Source organism: Perca fluviatilis, chromosome 22 (assembly GCF_010015445.1).
Source record: "Perca fluviatilis chromosome 22, GENO_Pfluv_1.0, whole genome shotgun sequence".
In the NCBI taxonomy this organism is placed as follows: domain Eukaryota; kingdom Metazoa; phylum Chordata; class Actinopteri; order Perciformes; family Percidae; genus Perca; species Perca fluviatilis.
Window position 1 is genome coordinate 8,839,534 of NC_053133.1, and position 16,435 is coordinate 8,855,968.

At 39.8% G+C, this 16,435-nt stretch overlaps 1 protein-coding gene across 1 annotated transcript in view; it reads right to left on the minus strand.

Annotated features, from left to right (window-relative positions):
- The window catches only part of prkdc (protein kinase, DNA-activated, catalytic subunit), a 53,946-nt gene extending 41,753 nt beyond the window's left edge, over positions 1 to 12,193 (minus strand). Inside the window, exons 1-25 of the mRNA XM_039790552.1 lie at positions 12,031 to 12,193; positions 10,369 to 10,445; positions 10,183 to 10,287; positions 9,990 to 10,064; positions 9,495 to 9,603; positions 9,282 to 9,394; positions 9,013 to 9,112; positions 8,821 to 8,876; positions 8,199 to 8,229; positions 7,960 to 8,117; positions 7,687 to 7,833; positions 7,256 to 7,420; positions 6,245 to 6,413; positions 5,854 to 5,903; positions 5,622 to 5,726; positions 5,172 to 5,321; positions 4,795 to 4,904; positions 4,430 to 4,589; positions 3,940 to 4,026; positions 3,645 to 3,764; positions 2,231 to 2,390; positions 1,977 to 2,089; positions 1,001 to 1,088; positions 673 to 836; positions 383 to 535 (exon numbers count right to left, since the gene is read on the minus strand). Coding sequence (XP_039646486.1) covers positions 383 to 535; positions 673 to 836; positions 1,001 to 1,088; positions 1,977 to 2,089; positions 2,231 to 2,390; positions 3,645 to 3,764; positions 3,940 to 4,026; positions 4,430 to 4,589; positions 4,795 to 4,904; positions 5,172 to 5,321; positions 5,622 to 5,726; positions 5,854 to 5,903; positions 6,245 to 6,413; positions 7,256 to 7,420; positions 7,687 to 7,833; positions 7,960 to 8,117; positions 8,199 to 8,229; positions 8,821 to 8,876; positions 9,013 to 9,112; positions 9,282 to 9,394; positions 9,495 to 9,603; positions 9,990 to 10,064; positions 10,183 to 10,287; positions 10,369 to 10,445; positions 12,031 to 12,193 — 2,928 coding nt within the window. The remainder of the gene's footprint in view (positions 1 to 382; positions 536 to 672; positions 837 to 1,000; positions 1,089 to 1,976; positions 2,090 to 2,230; positions 2,391 to 3,644; positions 3,765 to 3,939; positions 4,027 to 4,429; positions 4,590 to 4,794; positions 4,905 to 5,171; positions 5,322 to 5,621; positions 5,727 to 5,853; positions 5,904 to 6,244; positions 6,414 to 7,255; positions 7,421 to 7,686; positions 7,834 to 7,959; positions 8,118 to 8,198; positions 8,230 to 8,820; positions 8,877 to 9,012; positions 9,113 to 9,281; positions 9,395 to 9,494; positions 9,604 to 9,989; positions 10,065 to 10,182; positions 10,288 to 10,368; positions 10,446 to 12,030) is intronic.
- Positions 12,194 to 16,435: the final 4,242 nt, after the last annotated feature.

Here is a 16,435-nt window from a genome sequence, read left to right on the forward strand (position 1 = left end):
TGCACCCAAGTATTCCAAAAACGTAGGGAAAACACCGCCATTATATGCTAGTTGCTACTTTTTAAATGTATGTTTACCTAAAACAAACAGTGTGTCCATGTCATTATTTTGTAAAAAAGGGTAAAGGACTACAGCTCCCATGACAGTTTAGTTGAATACTACCATATGATAAAATAAATGATCTAAACGAGATGGTAACTACATCCGTAAACTCCCATCAAGTATCTGTAAAACTCCCAAATAACCTCTTGATTTCTTCAGAGATAATTAACATACTTCTCTCCCTGTCTGGAATACAATCTCTCCAAATTCCATGATATCCAAGGAATTCTTTTAAATGGGAATTTAGCTTGAGGGGTCTATCTTGTTGGAGCTCACATACCTGATCCACATCGCAGGCCAGACGCAGTAGCACAGGAAACAACCTCTTGTGCAGCTTGTACATAGGCGGCAACCTATTCTCCCCCTCAACCATCTGAGCACTCTTTCCAACCATGTAGACCACCAAGCTGTGGAGAAGCTCACAAGCTGCTACCTGCATCACAAGAGAAAGTGGATTCAAATAAGTTGTTTTTTTATTGGGCGACAACCCCGTGATCATATCTAAGTTTGCGTTGAAATGAGTATGACTGCCAGTGACGAGCGGCAACTCTTCGATGTTAGAGGACATACTTTGGTTTGTCTGTCACTCGTCGACAGAGCCAGTTCACTGATGTGAGGCAGAAAAGGGTCGAGGTAGATGACTGGCTTCATATCGGCGAACGGCACTGCGAAGCTGAGCCTTTTCTCAGAATCCCAGGCGACAAATTTCTTCATCGTTTCCTCTGATGAGACCACTAAATGTGAAAATAAGAAGCTTATGATCAACAAACACAGCTAATTTCTGTTTACACTCACGTGTCAAGTGTTCTCAAACCGTCACTCATGGAGCATGGCCCAAATACCCACAATGTCCGTGTTAAATTGAATGAGACGGCGGCTTGGTTATGGAAATCCTCACCAGTTACGAGGTTCCTGTTCAGCTTTCCTCCCAGGTGACCGAGCAACTTCACCACCCTGAGCCTCACCACGACAAGAGGAGCATCTTCCTGCATTCACATAGAGGTAATCAGTAACTCTAAGACAGGACTTCTCAGGAATATGAAGCAATTGCCCTCCTATCAAATATATTTGATATATATTCAATTTATGTGCTGTACAACAACAGGCATTGGTCCTGAAGTAATTCAGCTTTATAAGAGATTCAATTAGAAATCAAACAACTCCCGCAGGAACACCTCAGTCATTTTGGGGGTATGTAAAGTCCTGCAGACATCAGACACAGCACGTTCTCCTCCTTCTGTATTTGCATTGATTCATTCATTTGTATGATGTACTAATGCAGTGAACCACTATTGTGTGGACTGAAATAAAAAGTACCTGCTGCTATGCAATAACTGCAGCTACATTTTCACGATTAATAACATTTTTTACTCTGATTTGTGGGGGTAGTGAGAGGCCACAGAGGGGAAACTCTGGACACATACAGTAAGAGGACAGAGGGGGAGAGACGTCAGCGCAGAGGGGGAGCCGTGGACTGCCCGATGGGAATGAACAACAACAGAAATATATTTGAATATATGTCGCCTTTTTTTTCCTGATGGTCAGAATAAGCTGCTAAATTTGTCGCTAGTCGCTTATAAAATATAAACAAAGTCGCTAAGGGGGTCTGAAGAGTCGATAAATCTAGCGAGAATGTTCCAAAGTTGGCAACACTGTTCACAGAGTTACTGCTGCATTGCTTCATGATTTCCCAAATCACAGAACCCGCATGCGTTACTAGCACTTCAAAAACATTAGTGGCTTTAAAAGGAATTTGCTTATTCTCGCCTTAATTTAGCCCTAATATATAATTATAACACACCGACTACTGCAGAGTGAGATACTTCACAACAATACTGAAATAAATACTGTCTTCCCACTTTCCCATCCAGTACCATGGTGAGCTGGTTCGATTGTTTAAGGAGCCTTGTCATCACTCGGCTGTATCCTCTGTCTGTATTTCTTGAAGACACAGAAGACATCACCTCCCAGTTGCTGTCCTCTTTGTCTGAAGACAACAACATCTGAATTAGACATTTTTTTTGTATATTTGGCACATATGGATTATCTTGATTTACTTAACAGAAATGATCTCACATGTAACCAATTGGAAGAGCTTGACCTCCCCCTGATAAGATTATGGGCTTACTGTTGCTGGAGGCGGTTTTCAGGTATCCATCCAGAAGAGGAAGGATGTTTGTGTAGCAGTGCTGCATAGTCTCCAGAGGAATGTGGGAGGACCAGTCCTCCAGGGCATCTAGGGCTACGTTGGCCAAAGGAACATGGCTCAGACCCAACTTCAGAGCCGCCTACACACACACACACACACACACACACACACACACACACACACACACACACACACACACACACACACACACACACACACACACACACACACACACACACACACACACACACACACACACACACACACACACACACACACACACACACACGTCATATTCCAAATGTGTTCACTTCAATAGATGTTAATGTCTATGTTAAAGGTGCTGTAGGGAGGATTGTGAAGATCCAGGATTTAGCCAAAGAATTTGGCCCCTCCCCCCACGAGGGAGAATGAATGCGTGTGCCTGGGCAATGATTGGCCCTGATTGGTGCATCTGAACAGTGAGCGGTGGATTTTTGCAAATCGCACTACAGGCTGTAGGTGGTGCCAGAGGATTAAATGACCTGCTTCATATAGTTCTACTGAACATATAGGGTCAGTTTCAGCAAATATGACAGAAAGTTAGTTTTATAAGTCTTACCTACTGCATCTTTAATAGTGGATGTTATTTTCCAGTTGAATTGTCAATGTTTAGGTACATTGGCATTTATAGGGTTGGAATACTCAATTACCCATTACTATAAGGTTAACTATTTCATCAGTTTGTTCACTACTTTCAGCTATTTAAATAATTTATCCACGACTTTTAGCTATTTATTTCAACCATTCATGCTGTAGCTACTGGTTTCTCTTTGCTTCTCTGCTCGCTTGCTAACTATTTATTTTTTTTACACACTCTTAGGGTGTTTTAGGGTGGTTCAGACTTGCGAAGTACACATAGTTGGGGTGGTTCGAGGTCGGATCATGTTGTCACCACAAACAAACCGCTCCAGAATTTTAGTGAAAGCGTACCGAGACGAGCGGTTTGGTCCATTTTTGGTGTGCACCCTAGTGTGATTGCTGCATCACACCTGCCCAAACAAACCGCACCAAGGGGGAACACAAACTCTAATGCGACTCAACTGTTTAACTAAATGAGGCAGGTGTGAAAGCCCCCTAAATTGCAGCATGGTATATGGGCATACTTTTTTAATTCAAATTGTAATTCAAATTCTATTTTTCTCATATTACATGAGTGACTCTACAATTTTTTCCACATACCCTCCTGGCAACTGGCAAAGAAGCCGCTGAGGTACAACTACCCTTGGATGTGAATAACTGCACTAAACCCCCTACTGTGCATCTGCATTTTATCTACATTTTGTTTTGAGATGTGTTCATCCATCCTTACCTAGTTCTCAAAAACACAAGGACACAAATGAAAGGATCCCACCTCCAGAGCAGGACAGTAGGCCTTGATGTCCAGAGCCACGATGTTGTGGTGCAGCGAGAGGACAAACGCCAAGCAGGAGGCCAGCAGCTCATCTTTGTACTGCTTCATTCTCACACACACCTAGTGAGAAACCGCATGTCACTTACATGCCCTACATATTAAGTTCCTCAGTAATGCTCCATTTTAATTTATAACATATGTATGTATGTATGTATGTATGTATGTGTATATATATATATATATATATATATAAAAAAACATATTACAATATGGGAATATTGTAAAGAGAAGCTACCTCTTTTCCAAACTTAGAGAAGAGTGCAAAACAAGCACTTTTCACTGTGTCACTCTGGGTGGATGTAGAGCATCTCGGGCCAACTCCCTGTTCAAAAAACAGAGAAAAAGTAGGAATGTCACCCACGTTGAATACATACAAGTAACATCCAAGTAATACAAATCTGAGTTTGTTCAGCCATAGTGTTCAACTCTGCTTTTATCCTACACGGAGCTTACAGAACATTCATTCTTTTTGTCCACCTGGCCTCATACCCACCGCCGTGATGCAGTATTCTTTTTATTAAGCATTCTAAATATGCAATAAAAAAAGCTGAGCTGCATTTAATAAGTAAAACCAGGGGGGAAACAAAATTTGATATTCCTCCAACGAGATCTATTGGTAGAGTGCCCAGATCATTTTTCCAAGTTCCCCGACATAGAGTCCTGTGTGATGGCAAAAAACGATAAATGGGATGACAGACGATGCTTTGTACTAGTGGAAATATTACCTGGTAGTACTTAATTCTCTTGGCAATTTTCATGGTGACAGAGAGCAGCTTGTAAAAGCCGCTGACGAGTGGGTTTCGTATGGAGTGGAGGATAAGTTCGTGGCTTAAGTGATACATCCAGGACTGAAAATACTCCACGTGTTTATTCAGCAACAACTCGCTGCAAAAAAAGGGAAAACTGTTTTTACCTGAGACTTGACATCTCACATGCTTAAAATGAACTATCAATGTGCGAGAAAACAGAGTATGTTCAATTTAAAAGGTGATATCAGGAGCCTGCAGGTTTCACTGAGTTGAATTTGACACTTTTTAAGGCCATTATAACGTCTGGTAGACTGATCCCCCATGTGTGTTGTCTCCATCACCTGCAGAAGTCAACCAGGTTGATGAAGGCAGTGAAATCTTTGATCTTATTGGGCAACAGATGAGCTGTGGGGTCGGAGGAGGGGAGGACATGGGCCGCATCATCCGGAGCCTGCCAGACGAGGAGGCATGGGTTAGGGATCAGACAGAAAGGCTTTTGAAGAACAACTGAATAATGTTAAAACTGACACTGCCAATAGCAAGTATACAAGAGTTTTGACATTCATTCGGGATGTTTCATACCATCGAAAAAAAAATTTATTATTATTTTAATGTTTTAAAATAACTGGGGAAAGGTGTCTGGGACATAATCATAATGACTGAAACAATATCCACATATCTTGTACAAAAGCCAGTCAGATTATGTGCAGGATGTCACCTCCTCTCCCGTTGTCACTTTGTGCACAGACAAGTCCAATTTTTCCACAATTCGCAGAATCGATTTCACCAACTCGTCATAAAGCAGACGGCTCAAAGATAGGAGAGCAGGGTTCTGACTTTCAAAAGCTCCATCCAGAAATCCTGAATCCTGCAAGGGACGACACAAATGTAACACGAAAATCTAATATTGAATTTGTAATTCAAATTGCAAGACCCTGAAAGTACTTTTGTGCAATTTTAATGTACAGTACGTAGCCACAAAACGTTCAAAAACATTTTACAGTATCACAGTTGTACTAGTCCCAACAACTGTCTTCAATAGAGATACTCAGGCACTAAATCTTATGTAACGTGGAATATAAAAACAGGCTGTACCAAACAAACCTGCTGAAAGGAAATTTTCCATTTCTCAAATTTGACAACTTAAAACAAATTAACATAGCTGTACCTTCAGCAGATCACAGTCCAGTAGGCTTTTAAACAGGGCAAGATAGTTCTGACTAGATGGAACTTTCCACTTTCCAGTACGAACTTGGGAAGACTCATCTTTGTCCTGAGGAAAAAAAAAAAAGAACAAAAAGGCATATTTCTCAGCGCAGTAAAAAAAATAAAAAAAATAAAAATAAAACATTCAGCTGAGCAAATTCAATCATGACAACATTTGAAAACATGCGCCTGACCTCAGACAGCATGATGGGTTTGGAGCAGACACGAATCAAGCCCTGGTGCACTGAAAAAAGAAGCAAAAGTGAATGCTTTAGCAGATGTAATGTGCAATCAGTCATCCAAAAGCAGCATGCTGTAAAAATCTGATTTTGATATCAAGTTCTGTTTTTACTGTATATAAGGGGCCCGTTACCACTATTACAGTCTGTTCTCTTATTTGTGCACTGAATCAATTCTTGAATCAATGAAAAAACATTTAAAAGTAAACTGGTTAATACACATTATTTCCCAGATTAAACCCTCTACACGCATCTTCCCAAACAGTATCTGATAAAGGGCAGTGTTCCGTTTCAAAACATCATGATGGCCTTTAGGTAGCATGTGCTCATGATCAGATGGACGTACCCACAGAGCTGATAAAACTCCACAGCACCGGTCCTTTAGAGGCCACGGCCACCAGCACCTTTAGGATGGACCTGCAGCAAGCAGTCTGCATTCTCTCGCTGTACTGGGGGAAGCTGTCGATCTGCACCACCAGGAGACGCTCCAGCAGTGGTGTGTACACCTCTGGAATCTGACACCATGGACACAGGGCACCAGCTCAAATTAGACAATCATTCGGGTAAAATGAGTATTTCTTGCTACTGTAGGATATTATGGTATATATATATATATATATATATATATATATATATATATATATATATATATATATATATATATATATATATTTATTATGGTTATATATATATATATATATATATATATATATATATATATATATATATATATATATATATATATATATTATGGTATATATATATATAGGCACATACAGATAAAGTTGAAAATCTATGGGGCTTGTCATTAGAGCCAGACCGAGTAAAGTATTTTTAAGACCGATATCGATACAAATACTGTATTTGGTGAAATCCGAGATATATATATATATATATATATATATATATATATATATATATATATATTTAAAAAAAAAAACGCATAACAAAACATAAACAGATTTCCCTAACATTAGTTATTTGTAGTTATTTATGAGTCCTCACTAAAATAATATGATAATGCAGTTTAAAAATAAACTTGTTTGTTTTATTGTCACAACAGAACAGAGGAACATCAAAATATATTAAAGTTCTGATAAATAAAATGTATACAAATACAAACTTAAGATATGAAACTTAAAGGGACGTGGTAGAGTGCCCTCTGGTGGACTAACTATGCAACATGGTTCAAGGGTGTTTAGTCCGTTTTTATTTTATTTTTTTAAACATTCATGTATCAGCCATTATAAATGCCAATACCGATAGTTTGGAAAATGCCTTATATCGGCCGATAATATCAGCCCGCCGATATATCGGTCGGGCTCTACTTGTCATACTGATTTTGTGAGTCTGTTACCTTGTCCAGGTGAATCAGGACACTCGCTATAGAGTCCAGGAAGCTGGGCAGCTGGTAGAAGCTTTCGTCCTCCCCATCAGACTCAGTCAGGTACATCTGCTTACAGCGCTGAATCAGCTCGGTGTACATCAAGTCCACATCTTGCGGGCAAACTTTCTTGCATGGCTACAGAAAAAACAAATAAAGATTTTGTATTAACAAGTCTAGATTGTACACGGACAACAACAGATTCGTTTTAAGACGGTCTAATGGATTACACAGGAAACCAAACGTGATGCAACGGAAATACGGAGTATTAGTAACAAGCGACTGATGGAAATGTAGATCATGTAAATCTAGAATCAAGCAAATCTAAAGTGCATGTGCAGAAACGTCAAATAAGTTTTGGCTTTTACGGCTGTATTTAAAGCAAACAAGGCAATTACACCTACGCCTGCAAAGAATCCATATCCTCGTATGGCAATGGACAGTTCCTTGTGTGTCGAGTCCATGGTCTTAATGATGCCGCAGAACTTATGCATGAAGAACTTCAACTTGCTTTTGTGCTCCTCAATATTATCTGCCACCAGCATTGCAACCTTAAAATGATTAAAAAAAAGAAGTCATGTACAGTAGTGGTGTATCAAAAGTTTTTATTTCATCAAGGTGCTAAGCTGTCTCACACGTTTTCTGTCCCTGTGTGGAAAAAGCCTTGAAGTGTTTACCTGTTTGAGGAAGGCCTCGAGTGCATAGTAACTTGTCTTCTTCATCTCAGCGTTGATGTGTCCACAGAGCTTGGACATGACCTCAAACAAAGCTCTGTAGTGGTCCATAAGACAGCTGCTGAACTGGGATGCATGTCTGGCAAACAATCGGAGCCCAGCTGTTTAAGAAACAGAGTCAAAGAGGTAATCGTTCTCAAGGACTTTTATCTTGAAGTTGCTCTAGAAATAGCAGGACTTACCAAATGTCACAGCATAGCGGCTCATTTCCATCTACAACACAAAATGGGAACGCAAGGAGTCATGTTACATAGAATCACATTTAATGTAAAAGGCAATCACAAAACTTTTTTTTTTTTTTATTATTTATTTGATTAGGACAATGCTCATTAATCAACATTTCTGTAAATGCGCCAGTGTTAGCCAGACGGCTCATTTTTTTAACTGCTGTTCTAGTGACCTAGCATGCATGTATTTATGGTGGGAGGAAACCGGAGCACCCAGAGGAAACACACGCAAACACGGGGAGAACATGCAAACACCACAAAGAAAGGCCCTGGGGATCCAACTCTGCACTGCCTACTTGCTTGAGAGGCAGAAGTGCTAACCACTGAGCCACCGTGCTGCAGTTCAGTGTGCCATGACACATTATGCACAAACATAAGGGTCAATATGTTAACATTCGCTACTAAGAAGAACTTAACAACAGTCTGGATGACTCGCTACGACCGACATATTTCAGTTGGTACCAAAAAAGTACTGCGGTTTGATACCCAGCTCTACACATGACTTGTACACTCCCCTCGCCATGCAGGGTACTCCAACTGTAAAGTTTTGTTAGATAGTTAAGACATTGGCGTTTACCTGGGGGGTGATTGCCTTCAGGGCATACTGAAAAATGTCCTTCGATGTTACTGGGTCTGCAAGACAGAGACACACACTAATCATGCACCGCTCATGCACTAATCACAGAAACAGCATTTAGATTTGTTTTTGTCGTGTATGTGAAATAAATGGATATAGCAAAAACACGGACACACACACACAAAATCCCACCTTCTTCCATGGTTTTAGCGAAGTTGACCATTAGAGCAGTGATTCCTCTCAAACATCCAGCGACAACAAAGAGTTTGGGTTCCTTTGTTAAAGAGGTCATCTAAAACAAAAAGGTTTAATAGCCACATCTGAATACACACACACACGTCACAGAATCAGAGAAACTCTGCATCCACAATAACAGCATAGTTTAGGATTTTAACCAAACGTCACATCACGATTTTCTCTTCATTTTTTCTATAGCAATACCACATCCTCTGTAAACATACCTGTTCTTTTAGCTCCCCTAGGTAAGCTTTGTAGAGTTTGTCAGAGTTGCTGACCATCTCGCTGGGGTGAACCTCTGCAAGAACTCCCAGCAACTCGTAGATTTTACCGAGGACTTATTACAAAGATTAGACAAAATGTTTGTGTCACGTACATATCCATTGCCTGTCTAAAGTCATTCTCATCACGGTTTCAGGCACCACAGGAAGACTCACCAGAATCGGGTAGTTTGGTCTTCTGACAGAGCTCGCTGTAATATCTGTTGAATATTTCACAGATTTGAAGGTCTGCAGCCACACTGGACGCCTTTGTTTTTTGGAGAACCTGTGGAGAGTATTTAACAAGAACAAGGTCTAAACAGCACATACAAGCCACTACTTTTTAAGTCTATATTTGTATATGTCAACAGTGAATCCCTTCTTTCAGGTCTGAATGCAGTTAGTCTGTATCCACGACGTTCCACTTCCGGGATTGCTCCGGTGCTGCCGGGAATTCCGCCGGATCATGCTTAGCGTCGCCGGTGACGATTGCGATTGGGTTAAAGAAATGCCAATAAACCAGAGCATGTTTTTCTCCCATCCAGGAATGCTGTGTGGAGTAGCCAGACCCTCCTCCGCAGCACTGTGGAGGAAGGTCTGGCAAAGCGAGACTAGAATCCATACACTCGGCCTATGTTAAAGAAAATATACCAGATACCAAGAGAAACCAACCTTAATGAGGAGCTCCAGCACCGCAGTCCTACACTTGGCTATTTTTTCCTTTGTATACACAGCCATGCATGTGTGCTGCACAGAAAAAGAAGTGGAGAGAATGAACAACATAATTCATTTGTGGAATTACATTTAAACCTCGACTCCCAAAATATAAAACATAATTTAAAGTGGTTCTAAATGGGGAACTTACTCTTATGTCAATAGCATAAGTCTTCTCCCAACCTTTGACTCTTGGGGAGACCTTGTCCAAGAACTTCTCCAAAAAACCCAAGATCTCAACTCGAGTGTCCCGAAACTGGAAATCAGATGGTTCTGTCAGAATAAGAACTTTTCAGTGTACTACATTATTGTTCACCAGATGTTCCTTGATACCTACCTCATCTGATGCCAGGGACTTCCTGAGGAAGCTGAGCAGTCCATAGTCTTTTGAGAACAGTAAGGATGTCTGCAAAGCTTTAAGATGGAGACGCAAAGATGGAATCAGAAGAAAACAGTAGTATTTGTTACACATACAGACAGATACTTACAGTATGTGTATCGCATGTGTTAAAGGTGCCCTGCCACACAAAAACGTTTTGAAATATGTTAGGTCCATATGTGTTTGTGTTATGTTGTGAATGTGAAAATAAACTGCTACCTCCTCTGTCAGCTCTAGCCACTGAAAAGAAATAAGCGGAGAAATCTGGCCAATTACAAAAGCTGGTCAGTCTGACGTCATGTTGCCTGAGCTCATTACTATTCATGAGCTCGCCCAGTTGGGCTGGGTAAAGGATTCTGACAGCCAAGCTCTCATTGGCTGGCTGTTAACTAATCAGAGTCAAGCAGCTTAGCTCGTTGAATATTAATGAGAACTGGCACAAATCGAGCAGAGTCTTCCTGCAGGCTTTCTATACCACGCTAGAATGGCTTGAAGCAAGGTAACCAAGGCATTTTTTCCACAAAGAAATGTTACAGAGTCCATGGTAGAACTTCAGACATTACCACAAAGTAATGAAATACGTATTGCAGGGAACCTTTAATTTAATGAATTAATCCCTGCAATTTTAAAGCCTCTATCATTGACCCTTTGCTACTGCATTCCAAGAATTAACACCACTGTGTTACTAATGTGCTATAACTAAGAAAATTAGTTGATCAACGTTATATGGACCTAAAACTATAATCTAGAGATTGGGAAGAACACTGTAGTTGAAGCGAAGTTGGGTGGAGGGCAGGAGAGGGATTTGGAAGAGTTGGTATTTTTGAACATCCATGCATAAACAGGGAGTGACTCTGTAGTTCTAACTGAGGGAGAAGCACAAACTGTAAATAAATAAATAAAGAGAAGATGGGAGAAGATGTTTCCACCACTTTGGTGCCAGGATGCTGAGTGGAGCCCAGAAAGAGAGATGGCAAGGCTCATCGGTCGTGCTTGTAATGTGATGATATGACCATATATATGCTATGTTTTGCGATATGAACTACAGAGTGAATCCCCCTGAGGAGAAGGGTGTTATGGAGGGAATCTGCGGTCGGTACAACATCCTGCAGACTTCTGAACCCCCTGGTTCAGCTCCACTAAAGTATTTTAATACTGAAAGACGTAATGCTTGGTTAATGACTAGTTTATTCATGCAGATTTCCAATGAAGTTGGAATTAACGTTAACGTTAGCCTCTTGGAAGATTTGCTTATTGTAAAAAAAAAACATTTAATATTGCGTTCTGACTGAGCGTTACCGCCCACTACCAGAGCCCACTGTATACAGACCTCGTTTTGGCGGAAGATCCTGAATCGACAGGCAAACGAATGAAATATATGAAAAAATGAAATAAAAAAATAAAAAACGAAATATGAAATTATTTCTGCATGACGAATTGATAAGTAGCTTCTAAAAAAAACAGGTCACCTTATGCTACAAGGTGTTTGACGCTCGTCAACAACAGAAGCACCATTCACATTAACTTGCCAGATTGTGAATGGAGTTTGGCGCGGATTCAACGCGTCCCTATGAGACATTGAGAGGAGTAAACGTCACTTGACGGACTTCATTGTCTTACCAAGTTCATTCTCGGTTGGTGTTAGCATGCACTCCTGTCCCAATTCACCGACAATATCGTGACATGTCAACGCTGCAGCTCGGGTGTCTTCACACGAAAGTGATTCATGAAGTTTCAGGAGAAGCCCTTGAATGCCTCCAGCAGCGGTGCTGTCGGAAGACATAGCTAACTTAACAGCAGCACGGATCTAAGCTAACATTAGCTTCACATTAGCCACATTACTTTCTATCATAAGTACACAATCAGAGAAAGAACTCTGAACTAGCTAAACAACAGACACGCCAGGAAACAGCACAGCCATTCATTAAAATCGTCAAGCACATCAGAATTAGAAGGACAGGATACATTTGCTTCAAAATAAAAGCCCCGATGATGACGTCCCATGGACTTCGTTTATGACAGTGTGTGGCTACCTAACTAAAAGCCCTACTTCTGTATATTTACACCTCTTTCTAATTTGGAAGAACAAACTGCTGGACGTCTCATTGTTGATCGATAAAGAAGGTCATTATTATTTCTGCGTTGATGCTCGCGGGCTTGATGGTTGTCTTGAGTGTGGTCATAGATATATACATGTATATATCTATGGAGTGTGATAATGAGTTTACAATGCCATCTCCACTAGGTGTGTATTTTACTGCTTAGCTAGTTGGAAAGTTTTATTTTGAAGTGTTCACCGGAAAACGAAGCACGCTTTTTACATTATTTTGTATGGAAAAAAAACGTTGTATTCTATATAATTGTTATTATGTTATTGTTTCTGCCTTGGAGTAGAGTGGTGTTATGGTTACTCACTGTAATCCCTAAAAGGGCAGGGACACAGGGCCATTTCATAATTTATTATAAAAACGTTAATGTTTTATAAATGTTTGATAACAAAGTGCAATGACAATACCTTATTAATACATTGAATAATGTGTAGTGTAGTATCTAATTATGACTACTGACTAGAAAACAATTAACATATAACGATAATTTGTTAGTTCGGTAGTTTTGAAAATATTCGCCAGAAGTACTAGTCATGTCTGCATTGACGCTAGCTTGACGAATTTCATCTGTTGTAGTTCTTCATCATGAACACAGGAAGGCGCTGATGATTCATATTTCTGATGACTTAGATAGATAGATAGATAGATAGATAGATAGATAGATAGATAGATAGATAGATAGATAGATAGATAGATAGATAGATAGATAGATAGATAGATAGATAGATAGATAGATACTTTATTGATCCCCAAGGGGAAATTCAAGATCCCAGTAGCTTATAGACATCACACACAACATACACATACATCATAAACAGGATGATAAAATAACAAATCCACATGAATAATATGGACAATATAAGAAAAGATACTGAATAAAAAACACTGATACAGAGTGCTAGCGAGTACTAGTGAGCTTCTCCACTGGCACAGACTATAGCCTCAACAGTTTTAGTCATACCTAAAAGTAGCATGTTTGCATGTTTGTTTGTTCAAGATCCGGTTTCAAGGTTGTTGTTTTTTTTTTTTATAATATAAGATACTGAGCAAATAAAAAATTTAAACAAATTACAACAATTCTTTTGATGAATTAACATTCATAAAATAATATCTGCGAAGTAATAAATAGCTTACATGAAAAGAAAATGTAATGTAAAGGAACAAAAAGTAAATAAAAAAATGACATACAACCAAGAAATATATAGTTTTGATAGTATTTTGAAGTTTATGTCATAAAGTTTTGTAGCGTCCTCCGAGTATACACCACCCTCTCGTGGTCACAGTGAGTCATTAAAACTGCACTCTAGCATCAAGCCAGACACAATAACATAGTAATATTTCTTTTACTCACGAATAAAACTTAGTTTGATGGATAACTTGATTTTCACTGGTTGATTTAATGTGTTTCTGGGCCATTATGAGTTTTGGGCAATGCATTTTAGATATCCTATTTTTATTTTATTTTTACACTTTTTCATACTGTAGCCTAACTGTAAATTCTTGTATCAAGTCTTTTCCTGTCTTAATTTATCTTTATTATTTTAGCTTATTGAACTCTATTACCTTTTTAGGAGCAGCCATACACAAAATGTCAACAACATGAAATCACAAGATTATTTATAAAGATGAGCGCTAATAAAAACTCTAAATAAAATCATTTATTGATCAATAAAGTCGTAATTCGGTATCATTTAGATATTATTTATTTATTCTTTACGAGGCGGGAGCTCCATCCACAACTAAAATCACCATTTTCCGCTGAATTTCATTTGAGTTTCTTTGAATTTCTTTTGCTATTTATGATACAAGATACTTGGCTGAATTAATAATGTAGGTTGTTATACCAAAGTACCTTATCCTGTGTAGATGTTAACAATACGCTACTTTAAGCCTTAATACAATTTAAACAGGTGAGTAAATCAAAAAATCCCCCTGTCCCCTGGTTATGCCAAACAAAGCTTATACACACATTTGAGAAATGTTTTGTTGCAAATGCTATATAATTGTATTGTCCTAAAAAAACCAGGCTACAGAAACACGCGAACCAGTTCGAAAAGAAAGTTCTGGTCCATTCCAGAGCGTCATATGACGATGAAAGCGCAGTTGACTCGATGTGGGCGGGGCTATTGATTCGAATGTGACGTTTTGCGTGACGTATCAAAGGCGTAAGATCAATCTATTCTCTCTGCGTTCTATCTCATAGATATAGTTCTATCTAAGCTCAGTATCAACTCAGTGATCAATTCAGAGTTCAGTTCTGAGCGTTGAGAGAGCTTTATTGTCCCTCAAGGAGAAAGTTGATCTGCAGTTTTTTTTTTCAAACAATACTTAGAATCTTCAAATAGGCCATTGTTGCCACTGACCAAAAGGGTTTTCAATTCTTCTTGCACAATTACTGTAGCCTATATAATCTGTTAGATCACACAGAAAGAAGAGCAGATTTTCTTTTACTCTCCACCGAGATTTAGACAAATTCTAATAGCATAATGCCCATATTAACTCTGGGTTTCATTGTGGGTACTTTAGTCACTAAAACTGTTAGAAGACTCCTGGAGCCATACTTAGAACAAGAAGAGAGTGGTGCAGAGGAGGAAACCACCCAATTATCTGCTGGTTCCACTGACCTTTATCTACCTGGACATGGAGACAGTGGCGGAGATGAAGAGACCACGCTATTACCTGTTGGTCTCACTGATCTATATCTACCGGGAAAAGGAGACAGTGGCGGAGATGAAGAGACCAGGTCATTATATGTTAGTACCACTGATGTATACCTACCTGAAGAAAAAGAGAGTGGCGCAGATGAAGAGACCAGATCATTATCTGTTAGTACCACAAATCTATATCTACCTGGACATGGAGCCAGTGGCGCAGATGAAGAGATCAGCTCATTATCTGTTAGTACCACAGATCTATATCTACCTGGACATGGAGCCAGTGGCGCAGATGAAGAGATCAGCTCATTATCTGTTAGTACCACAGATCTACCTGGACATGGAGCCAGTGGCAGAGATGAAGAGATCAGCTCATTATCTGTTAGTACCACAGATCTATATCTACCTGGACATGGAGCCAGTGGTGCAGATGAAGAGATCAGCTCATTATCTGTTAGTACCACAGATCTATATCTACCTGGACATGGAGCCAGTGGTGGAGATGAAGAGACCAGCTCATTATCTGTTAGTACCACAGATCTATATCTACCTGGACATGGAGCCAGTGGCGCAGATGAAGAGATCAGCTCATTATCTGTTAGTACCACAGATCTACCTGGACATGGAGCCAGTGGCAGAGATGAAGAGATCAGCTCATTATCTGTTAGTACCACAGATCTATATCTACCTGGACATGGAGCCAGTGGCGCAGATGAAGAGATCAGCTCATTATCTGTTAGTACCACAGATCTACCTGGACATGGAGCCAGTGGCAGAGATGAAGAGACCAGCTCATTACCTGCTGGTTCCACTGATGTATACCTACCTGAACCAGGAGAAAGTGGCGGAGATGAGGAGACCACACCATTACCTGCTGATCCCCATGACCAAGATAGTAGCACTCTAGAGTCAGAGGTCAGCCCCAGAACCAGCGTTACTGGAGAAAGAATGGAAGACACATGTGAAACAGATCCCTGCGGGAAGATTTGCAGATTTTCAAATCATTATAATAACTGTTGGATGAATGCAACATTGCAAGCTGCACTAAACCTTAACGTTGTACATAACACATTCACACACCAACAGCCAGAGTCTTTAACACAATTATCAACAACACCATCATTTGCGGGACTGTTTCTAGAAGCCCTTAGAAGCCCAGGGAGGAGTTTCAGTCCAACAGAACTCTACAGGGTTTTAGAAGAATTAAGTGTACGAGTACCGCCATTGCGTTTATTACAGCATAATGATCCACTTAGACTATTG